This window comes from Pteronotus mesoamericanus, unplaced genomic scaffold, assembly GCF_021234165.1.
Source record: "Pteronotus mesoamericanus isolate MK-2021 breed Mesoamerican mustached bat unplaced genomic scaffold, CSHL_Meso_final scaffold_83, whole genome shotgun sequence".
NCBI lineage: Eukaryota > Metazoa > Chordata > Mammalia > Chiroptera > Mormoopidae > Pteronotus > Pteronotus mesoamericanus.
This window is the reverse complement of record NW_026555328.1, coordinates 2,891,060-2,901,820: the sequence shown is the minus strand read 5'-3', so window position 1 is coordinate 2,901,820 and position 10,761 is coordinate 2,891,060. Positions and strand designations below refer to the sequence as shown.

The following is a 10,761-nucleotide window of genomic DNA, read 5'->3' as shown; positions in this document are numbered from 1 at the left end:
AGGCCAGTCAATCCTGATTCCATTATCTAAAGCCTTGGAAGACCCTTGATTCATAGGTGATTAGGGATGGAGCCAGTAGCTGCCTCCCTGTAGCTTGGCTAATGGAGTGGAACTGTGAGAGAGACTTCCTAATCAGATCAGCTCTCATTTCTAGACTCTCAGGTGGCCCATCCCGGCAGACAAGGGTGAAAGCCAATGCTTGTCCAGCCGGGAACAGAACAAGATGTACCTGAAGACTCGCTTCCCGGCTGACCAGCAGGGCCCTGCCCCGTCAGAGCAGTGTGGTAACCACCACAGACGACAGGGAGAGCAATACAACAGGGATAGAGAGAAGGCACAAGGACATGGTTTCCAAAGTCAGTTCCCTTTATTAAATGTTGATTTTTCACAGACCAGAAATACAAAATAAAAGTAGAAATATGCCCCAGTTAGGAGCTACAGGCCTGACCTCACGTGAGCCCTGCTGCAGCAACTTGAACAGGACGAGAAGCAGCTATGTCCCGAAGGCCGGGAAAGGAGGACGAGGATCTGAATCCCTGCACTGCCCTGCCTCCCACCCCATCTCTCCCCAAACTATAAAGAGCCATCCCTGTGAAGCAGCAGCCAAGGAAGACGCCTCCCTGCTGTCCCAGTGAAGTGCATACCCCCAGGAGGGCTTGTTCAGATGGCACAAAATCCAAACGCTACATTTCGTATGAGAAAGTGGTACAAAAACATGGAGGGGGGAGGAGACCGGGGGTGTGGCCGGAGAAGCCCAGGAGAGAGAATTTTCCTCCGGTCTACTCATCAGATCCTGATGCCGAGTCTTCTGAGCTGGGAGGAGTACTGGCCAGTTCCTCTTCTTCAGAGTCCTGAAAACCAAATGTCTCATAAGGGGAAAGGTAGATTCCTGGTTGCCCCCCCAGCCACTTTTCAGTGGTGAAGGCCCCCAGTTCCCTACCCCGTCCCTAAACTCCAGCACTAGCTTTCAGAGCCCCAGGATTCCACCTACCCACTCCATCCCATGACTCCAATGGACCGCGTACCCGGCACAGAAACACCGGCCACCCTCCAACCCCCAACTCTGATGCCCCACAGCCCCCAAACTCCTGCCGCACCTCGCTCCGCCTTCTCTTCTTTTTGCTCTTGTTCTCTCCTGAAGAGCTCTCATCACTGGACACAAACTCTTTGCTCTTGAAGCTCTCACTGAGCTGCCTTGACGACGACTTCGATGACGAGCCCCGAGAGGGCGTCGACTTCTTTTCCATCTTTGCCTTTGCTTTCTTCTTCTTCTTTGACTTGTCCCTACATTAGCAAGAAGGCAAAGGGGCTAGGCCTTCAGGTTACCCCTTTGCCGTCAAGGCCAAACCTCCCCCAGCTTTAACAAGGTCCCAGCCACTCTGCCCACCAGACGACAGTCAACAGCCGGCCACGTCAGCCCCAAGCGCCCCAAGGAAAAGCACTGGAAGCGAATAACCAGAAGACTTGGGGACCATGTCCTGGTCACATGCAAAACTTATTTGACATCTCTTGCTTTAAAAGTTTATATGAATTATGATCTGTAATATATATTTTTAGTTATCCCATACCTTCAAATAAAATTGACCCTCTAGGAAAATGGGCCACGTTTATCCAGTGAGCAGGAACTCCCTAGCATGTTACCCACGCGTAAGCCACTGCCTGCCCTGAGTGGAGAAGCACTGCCCCACTGCAGTCGGCAGCTTCTCTATTATCTTTAACACCCCAATTCTCAACTTGGACCTGCAGAAGTATCTGCCAAAAAAGCAGTTACTGGGCCATTCTGTTCCCATCACTCACCTCTTGGAAGATTCGCCCCTGCCCCCTTCGTATTCCTTCATGGCTTTTTCATATTCCCGCCGGGCATCCTCAGCCTTGCGATCCCACTCCTGACACACACACACACACACACACACACACACACACACAGAACAGAACAGAACAGAACAGAGAACAGAGAATGCAATCTCTTCCCTGATGCAGGCAAAATCCATACAGAAAAGTTCTACCAACAGCCCCCTGCCCCCTCCATCCATTACAAGATTGACCACCCCTCATCTCTTCTGCTACTCACCTCCTTCTTCTCTTTGGACATTCCCTTCCAGATCTCGCCTGCCTTCTTGGAAAGATCTGTGATACTGATGCCGGGATGGTCTGATTTGATCTTCTCTCGGCTAGCGTTGAGCCACAGCATGTACGCAGACATGGGTCTCTTTGGGGCATTGGGGTCTTTGCCCTTCTTCACCTGCATAACAACCCAAATGCCTTCAACCATCTATATCCCACAGACTCTGACACTCTCCCCCCAAAATTATTTGGGTCACCTACCTGGGCACAAAATGAAAGGAATAAACAGCATCAAGCTAGACTGCGAGCTCCCTAAGGGCAGGGACCATGTCTTCCTCCCCTCTGTACCCCAGTGCCCAGATCATTAGGGGCCCCATTCTTTAGTCTCCTGATTCAGACCTCTCATAAGCTGATCATGTCAAGGACCAGAGAGAAATATTTCCAAGAAGATACCTCTAGAGGCCACACTCACTGGCTACAAAAGTTAGCCCCAGGAAGACCAATTGGCAGGCCCCGCTGGTGGCAGACAGGAGGTAGACAATGGCCGCCCAGCAACCTCCCATTCAAGAGAGGCCGCACCTCCATAGGCTTCTTGCGGCTCTTGCGCTCCTTGGCCATCTTGGCCTTTTTAAGCTGTTTCCGTTTCTTCTCGTCCCGGTCACTGTCACCCTCATTACTGGAGGAGCTGGCAGAGGCGTTGCTGTCAAACCTGCCAGAAGAGTGGGGCTGAGACTCAGGAAGGGGGGACAGCACCCCATGGCCTCAGAGCAGGAAGAAAATAAGTCTAAGGGCATCATCTGAAAAAAGAGAGTGGGAGGAGGACTACACAGCCTCCGCCACCATCCCCAACTCTGCTTCCTCCCTGTGCTGGGATGGCAACTGCCGCCCCCTCTCCAGACCCAGCCCTAGCAACGGGCTATTGAGCAAATCAGTTGGAGAAAAGCAAATGGGCTTCAGCTGCCCTCCTCGGTCGCAACCTAACCCAGGTCCCCCTGCATCCCCAAGCTCCTGAGGACAGAAATTCTGTCTCATCCACATGCCCCAAGGCCATTTCACCACTTTGGGTTATCATCTTAATCTACCCTGCAGATGTTCTGGTAAAGAGATAGTTCCTAAAAAGAAAGAAAAAAAAAGTGGGGGAAACCACCTCCAGTCTAACCCAGTACATACCCATGTAATTAACATCCTATCTGAAACACAGAATTTCACAGAAAGTAGAACTGCCTATATCGGCATATTGCTGAATCGTTTTCGAGGCATTTCATAAGCTTTTACTCACTGACTCAGTATGAATAAGCATGTGGCAAGCAGAAAGAGTGGAACTCCTATATATTTTCTTTTTAATTTCTGCCCACCATTCACCCCAAATGCTTTTGGATGAAGAGACTCCCAATTTTCTGTTGGGAACCACTGGGCCGTCATTCAGGACCGGCTCACCCAACAGCAGGCACTATGCGTGGACACTTGGCCCCGTCCTGAGCACACGTGCGCATCGCAGACTCGGAAGGCCCATGTAACCACGCTGATTACAGCTGCTCTGAAAGGAAGCGCTCCTGGGTGTTAAACCATTTGCTTTAAGCCTGCCCAGAGCTTCTGAAGGTCATCTGGCACCGCATGGGGCAAACTTACCCAAAAATAAGGAAATCAGTGCAAACAGAAACAGATTCCCCATAGCTTCTGAGCACCTGCATCCAGGTGCCTAAAGCCAATCTTATCCCTGGACTCTCCACTTACACAAACTCACAAAATTCCGGTCCTTCCCCATTACACTTTTCTGGCTTTACAAAGTGCCTCACACTTACAAAGCCCTTGGCCATTTTCAAAGCATTTCCATCTACCACCTCACCGAAAGCCAATTTTCCATGCTGGGTCAATAGCTTACGTGGGTACACAATCAATGTCCAGAAATCCCTGGTCCCTTTAAGCTCACAGGCTCCCACCTCACCCCCATGAGATGGAATCAAAACTCACTCTTCTGCCACGTCTTCCTCCTCTTCACCTGGGTTGAATGACTCATCTGAAAAAGAACACAGGATGCATCAGCTTCGTCCCATGGAAATCCCACCCCCTTACCCAGACACCCAGTTCTGGCCACTGGGAAGTCTGACCGCCCCCACACCCCGGCACTGCCGAGGCTGGCCCACCGGTTTCTTCTCCTGAGTCATCGCTGCTGTCGTTGGCATTCTCTTCCCGGATCTTGCCCTCCTCCTTCATGCGCTCCAAGTAGGCATCATGCTGATCTTCATCGGAGTCAGCATAGTCGTCGTAGCTTGGGTTCATGCCCTAGCCAGGGATGAGCTGGGAGTAAGGGCCAACTCCCCCTGGGGCCAGAACCCCTGCACACTCAGCAGCACTCCCCCATGCCTGTAAGATCAGAGCGGCAGCCCCCAGGACACCCTGGGGCTGAATTGTCCACACACAGCCAGCGTGCAGGGCTGAGGCCCTGAAGACTTCCTGCCAACAGGGTTAGTCCAAGCCCCTCCCTCTCCCAGTCCCTCTGAGGGATCCTGAGGGGCTGCAGAGACTGCGCTAAGGTCATGCTGAAAAAACCTGCACCAGGAGGGGGGGGAGGGTCACACGCACCTCTTTTTTCTATAAGGGTAAGAAAAGAAGAGACAGTGAAAAAGAAGCCAGAAGAATCCCTGCCCCTTTCCCCGCCAGAGGGAACGAGAGAGGCTCGTCCTTTCCACACACAGCAGTACCTCTTTCAATCCTCGGTTTTTGATGTTGAGTTTTTTTGCATTGACAAAATCAAACAGCTTCCCATACTCCTCCCTGTGAGGGGAGATGCACGGAATTACCAGACGGGCAAGACCAATGAGGAGAGGGCAACACTGTTCCCACACCCATGGGCCGGGACAGGCTGTGGGGCCCAGATCACTTGGCTGTATTATTCAACCCAACAGCTCAGAGCCCCTTGGAGGATGGCAATAAAGAGTCTGAGACTGGTCCTGAAAGAGGCATCTGCACAACTCTCCAGGGTTCTGAGAAAGAAAAGGTGGGGAGAGGTGTGTTACCCCTGGTTACCAAGTATGTACCAAACAGGGAGAGGATGTCGGGGAGAGGGGGTTTTCATCCTTTTACTGGTATTTCATACTTCACAGTTGTTACCAGGACTAAGCACGAAAATGTTTGTAATTTGCTTAGCTCGCAGTGAGCATTCGGTAAACATTAGCTGCCGTGTTGTCGGGCACTGAGCTCATTCCAGGAAAGAGAGAGATAGCATTTCCACCACAGGAGGAGCAGAGATGGGCTACGGCTGAGCACAGAGCTTTCGTAACATGGAAAGCAAATTTTTTTCAAGTACAGAAAGAAAGCAATAGAGACTTCCAAAGGCCAGGCACTACAAGGAAAAGAACCAAAACCCAGGGAAGCAAAAGAAAAATCCTGCTCACAGCTTGAAGTCAGGGATGAGCTACAGGCCTGGAGGGGGACCCTAGACCCCCTGGTCAAGGCCAGGTCAAGACCAGGAAGCCCAAGAAGTGACCGGCAAAGGCTCTCACCTCTCAATGCTACTGAAGGTATACTGAGTGCCCTGCTTGGTCTCAATTTCAAAGTCAAAGGAACGTGTGGTGGTGGTGCCACGGGCAAAGTTGACGAAGGAGATCTCGTCGAAGCGGATGTGCACAGGTGGCTTGTGGACGTAGATGAAGCCCCGCTCCAGCGGGTACAGCAGTCCCGAGCTCGCCTTGTAGGAGCAGGTGATGCACTGGGCCCCGGAGTGCCTGGTGGAGGCGTGGGGAGCCCAGTCAGCGCTTGCCTCAGCGGCAGGTGACACAGGGCCACGGGGCACATCTCTCGAGAGCAACATGTGTGCTCAGCCCCTCAAGTGAATGAGCCTCACTAAGTGGCTCTGATGGAGGTGACTGACACCATCAAGATACGACCCAACCAGGCCTCTAAGAAGCGGCACAACCCATTGCTGCAGCCCAGGACCCCAGACCTGCACGCTCACCCTTGGAAGTTGCCCGGGACTGTGATCTTGCGGTTTACCAGCGCCTTCATGACGCGGCTAACCATCTCATAGAGAGATCCCGACATGTTCTTGGTGAGCCGCCCCTCAAAGCGCTTCTCCACTTCTTCCCTACAAACAGAGGAAGATGAAGTCATGAGAACTGCTGTGTTCCAACGCACACTTGTCTCCTGCAGGGCAGTGGCAGGGCCTGGGTCCAGGGGCACTCACTCATTCATGTTAAGCGTCAAGGAGATGTCCTCATCCTTTGAGAAGAGGAGAATCAGGAAGTGGTAACGGGTCTGGCCCTGCTTGATGGGGGGATCCAGGCTGATCTGATAAGGAAGAGCCAACAAGACTTAGCACCAGTCAATGCCGCACGAGAATTTGCTGATGAACTAAACCCCAGTGAAATACATCTGCTAAAGACCCGAGCAGAAAGCAGGACCACCCACCCCAGTAGCTTTTGCTCACCACAAAGAACATCTGGCGCTGGTCCTTGTGGGGCAGCAGAAAGAGGCGCAGCACCGTGGTGTAGGGGATCTTGTAGTCGAACGTCTTGCCGTGCAGATGCAGAAAGGTAGGGTAGATGCGGATGTCGTACCGACCTCGGGGTGTCAGACACTGCAGCTCCCGGAAGATACAGATGGCGTCTCCAGTGGCCTGGATCACGTCTGCCTTCGACAGCACATTCTGGGCAAAGGCCTGCAAAAGCACACACTGAGAATGGAGTAGCAGGGATCCTGCTCCCAGGCCAGCCAGGGCCTATTCAGCACCATCTGCCTCCAAGGTGACTAGGGGCAGCCTCACCTCAACAGGGTCCACGCCATCCTCCTGGGTGGGAGGCACGTAGAAGCGCACCTCCATGAGAGAGACCTCTGCATCATCGTTCTGGTGGAACTCCAGTGTCACCTCATTCTTGCCTGTGGTGCACTGGGACACGTTGCTGAGGGGTATCTCAAAAACCGGCTGGTCACCAATGTCAAAGGAAAGCAGCTGCCCTGTGGGGAAAGGGCTGTCAAGCCATAGCTCCTCCCCTTGAGTCTGCACAAACCACATTCCCACCAGATGTAGGTTCCCTGAGGACAGGGCGCTGGGACTACCGCATCTACACTGCACCCCAAGACCAGCACAGTGCCTGAAGCACTGTTGGTCCTCAATAAACACACAATGGATTACAAACTGAGGAAACCAGGGACAGTAACAGAAAGAGACCAACACAAGTTAAAGGCTGACCACCTTCATCCTACCTTCTCCCCAGACCTCAAGCTGGCCCAGGACTCACCACCAAACTTCACTGTTCCCCAGTTCCAGCCCTTCACACACAGGTCCTTCTCCATTAGCTCAAGGCGATAGTGAGTTTTGAAGAAATCAGAGAGTTTCTCAAACTCCTGCAGGTGGAGAGGAGAGAGCAATCCCAGTAAACCCTAGTGGTTTTAAAGCAAACTTGAATACTCTGGGATTATCTACTTCTGAGGAATTGCCCCAATATACCTTTTATCAGAAATCCATGCTGACTTAAGAATCTCAGCTATAAAACTGTTTAAAAGGATGTTGAAAGAGGTTGTTTCTGGGGACTGGATCTCTGGGAGGGGAAGAGTAGAATAAAAAACTGACAACTCGTGGTTATGGCCCTTTCATTGCTATCTATGTGTAGGTATTGCGTTAATGAAAGTGGACATTAAAATGAAATAGTTAACTCAAGCAATTCAAAATGGAAAAGCCAAACCCAAACTAAAGCATCAAGCTAAGACTCTGAACCTGGATAAAGACAACAAGCAGAAACCACCAAAAGAATCACAATGGCAGGAAATCTTCTGGAGTCAAGGCACAAAGACACTCCCGAGATTCTGACACCCAAAGCTGAACACCAACTGCTTAATGGCCTTGATGGCCCAGTTCTGCGGAGACCAAACTAGCAGCTGCACAGTTACCAGAGGAAAGAGCCCCAACTCCCTCCAGATGATTAAAATTAAAAAGGTGGCACCATAAAAGAGGGTTTATGGCAACAAGACACCTCACCGATTCTCGGAAGCCGTCGTACTTGTAGACGTGGCCATTCTTCGTGAGTAGTTTAAGTCCATGGCCCAGAGCCACACGGCGCCAGATGCCTTCCGTCAACTCCCCGGCCTGGATGTTGTCTACTTTGCCTGTCTTACTGTTCTTGAAGATGATGCCCTGGCGGCTCAACCTCAGCCGACCATCATTCTGTGGGAACAACAGACCCAAATGCACAGGGGACGGTACCCACTGCCTAAGCGGCGCAGTCCCAACCAATACCCATCCATTCTCGGCTGGCCAGATATCAATCCAGAAGCAACAGCTGAAGTGGTGGGGCCAGTAAAAAGGGACAAGTAGCCAGGAGGTCCGCAGTCTAACCTGGGCTCTGGCATCCAGAACCCTGGAAGGTCCTCAGTTTTCGGGATTCCAGACTGAGCAGTGGGGATGGTCCCTTTAACCTCTGAGGCCCTGAGTAACAAACTCTGAATAACTTCGGTAAGCTGTGACAGTTGCCTTTTATTGGGGAAACACCAGATACATATGATACTCTGACTCATTTTCCAAAGTAGCAACATCATCGATGCAAGCTTTTGCTAATGGACTAAAAGTCTACTCCCCTCCCAGCTCTCCACCTCTACCAAAAGCCCGAGCCCTTCTTACCATGGAGCCTTTCACCTCCTGATAGATGTCGTTGAACTCCAGTGTTTCTGCCATGATGACCTGCCCCTTTTGGCCTCAACTGGGAGCTGGGCCCCAACTCCTGGTTGGGTGTGCAGACAGGTACTCAGCAGGTTGGGAATCTGAATTCAAAAGTGAGACACGTGAGCATGAAAGACAACACCTCACTCTGCCCACGGAAGGGACCAGGCGACAACCCGTGGCTGTGCCTGGGAGGTCTCAGGATCTTCTCTGTCTGGGAGCCTACAGGCAGGCTCCGCAGGACTCGAGGGGCCAGGCCCCGGCTAGAGAACGGGGCCTGGAGTAGCGCTCACACCCCAACCAGATGGAAGCTCTGGGCGCTCCGCCGGGCGCCATGGCAACGAGCAGCGGTACCCTAGGGCCTGTCGGAGTGCGCACCTCGCCCGCGCGCCAACCCAGCTCAGAGTGCGGGGTCTCCCTCCCAGCGCTCCCACCGCATTGAGGCCCCAGACCTGGGTTCCCCCCACCCCCTAAAATGGACTCGCCCGCTGCCCGCGATTCGAACACGGAACAGTCCATCTCGCGCGCCCCGCGGGGGAGCGGGACTCGCACCCCGCTGGGGCACGGGGACGACGACCACCCACCTCCTTAAGCAGCAGCCTCGCGACGGCCCGGGTGCGGGCGGTGGGCGCGCTGAGGGACGCGGGGGAGGGGGGCGGGGACACAGGGGATGGGGGGGACACTGGGGAAGCTTTTCCCGCGTGCGCGGCCCAGCGTCCCGCCACCGGAAGCTGCACCTGAATCATAGAGCGGACGAGCTGGCTAGAGAGGCGCGAGCTCGGCCCGCCTACTAGGCGGTCACAGATAGAGCGTCAGCGGCTCTGGAGGACCTGAGGGCAGCCGGCGGCGAGGAAGTACCACCCGGGTGGCGTCAGACTAGAAAATGGGAACGCGTAGGGCTCTTTAAAAAAAAAAGTCCAGACACTTCATCAGTGGAGGGCTAGGTTCTGAAGAGAAACTGTATAGTTTTCTAATAGCAGACTTTCCACCGACGCATGTGTACGTGTGTTGGATTGATGTGGGTCCCTCTCTTCTGCAACAACAGTGGTGTCCGTGGAGTTGAAAGGACGCTGTGGGGCAAGAAGAAAAATACTTAAAGAGCTGTGAAGAGAAATGACCCCTCCCTCTGGCTACGAAAAGAAATGCGGGTGTTGGTGTCGTCGTGACTGCCCTGCTCTCCCCTGCCACATGGGCTTGGATCCTTTCGAAAGTGAATTCACTGTCTGCACCCAAAAACATCGCATCTCTAACCACAATGTATGGATCGCCTGGGAGAGGCTGGCGAACGGCCGTGACCGGTTCAAGTGCTGGTGTCAGATTCACTTTGGAGCCAGAACGGATTTGAAACCACAGTCAGCCTGGGATTGCCAAGCCCATGCCTCCCCCGCACCCCACCCCCCCAGAGTCCTAGGAGGCATCATGCAAAATCTGAGGAGGTCAGACCTGGAAGGCATGTTTGAGTTTGTCTACTCCAACCTCCTTTTGCAAGTGGGAAAACGGAGACCCCAAGGAGTTGCCCAGGGGCTCAATGAGTAGGCAGTAAAGCCAGAGACCAGAACCCAAACTTCCCTACACAAGTCCTGTTCTGTTTTGTCTTAAGCACAGCGACTCTACACTCAGAATGATTGAAAATGTGTCTGTATGAAGACATGGGGACAGAATATTTAAACTCAAAATTTCTCTGACAATCTGACTTAAAGTTACACCAGCTTGCTGACTCAATCGTGGGATGAGAGATGGCAGGCGTGCACTGTTGCCCCCCTGAGCTCCTGGCTTTAATCTTGAGATGGCCTTTGCAGCACTAGCAAGATCTGCTCAACCGGATTCAATAAATACACATTGAGCTCCAACAGAGTTCTGGAATTTGAGGAAACTAGTGAACAAGATGGAAATAGCACCAGCCTTTCGGAAGCATACAAGCTAACAAATGATTCAAATAAGTAAACTGACAGTAAAACAAAAACACAACCCCCTGCTCAGAAAAAAACAAAAACAACGTAATAATGCTATGCTACAGGTAGAGCTTCAGCCACTGCCAGCTTGAA

At 52.6% G+C, this 10,761-nt stretch overlaps 1 protein-coding gene across 2 annotated transcripts; it reads right to left on the bottom strand.

The window, feature by feature from the left end:
- Nucleotides 1–366: 366 nt before the first annotated feature.
- On the bottom strand, nt 367–9,436 carry SSRP1 (structure specific recognition protein 1). 2 transcript variants are annotated; one of them, XM_054563632.1, is made up of 17 exons: nt 9,301–9,436; nt 8,678–8,817; nt 8,039–8,224; nt 7,302–7,407; nt 6,827–7,017; nt 6,491–6,721; nt 6,248–6,351; nt 6,020–6,148; nt 5,568–5,789; nt 4,767–4,839; nt 4,209–4,347; nt 4,036–4,081; nt 2,644–2,773; nt 2,072–2,242; nt 1,798–1,886; nt 1,098–1,284; nt 367–851 (listed from the first exon to the last, which is right to left on the bottom strand). In XM_054563632.1, exons 2-17 carry the CDS (start codon nt 8,729–8,731, stop codon nt 780–782), a joined length of 2,130 nt encoding a protein of 709 aa, XP_054419607.1. In that variant the 5' UTR covers nt 8,732–8,817; nt 9,301–9,436; the 3' UTR covers nt 367–779. The 2 variants fall into 2 exon arrangements, with proteins under 2 accessions (XP_054419607.1, XP_054419608.1); XM_054563633.1 differs by lacking the exon at nt 9,301–9,436 and adding an exon at nt 9,095–9,112.
- Nucleotides 9,437–10,761: the final 1,325 nt, after the last annotated feature.

What these genes read in the sequence shown, in the direction of transcription:
- SSRP1 (XM_054563632.1), bottom strand. Translation starts at nt 8,731, where the DNA reads ATGGCAGAAACACTGGAGTTCAACGACATCTATCAGGAGGTGAAAGGC. An exon ending in ACCTTCAGTAGCATTGAGAG is followed by an intron (nt 4,840 to 5,567) that starts GTGAGAGCCTTT and finishes CTCCCCTCACAG; the next exon opens with GGAGGAGTATGGGAAGCTGT. An exon ending in AGGGGCGAATCTTCCAAGAG is followed by an intron (nt 1,285 to 1,797) that starts GTGAGTGATGGG and finishes TTGCTAATGTAG; the next exon opens with GGACAAGTCAAAGAAGAAGA.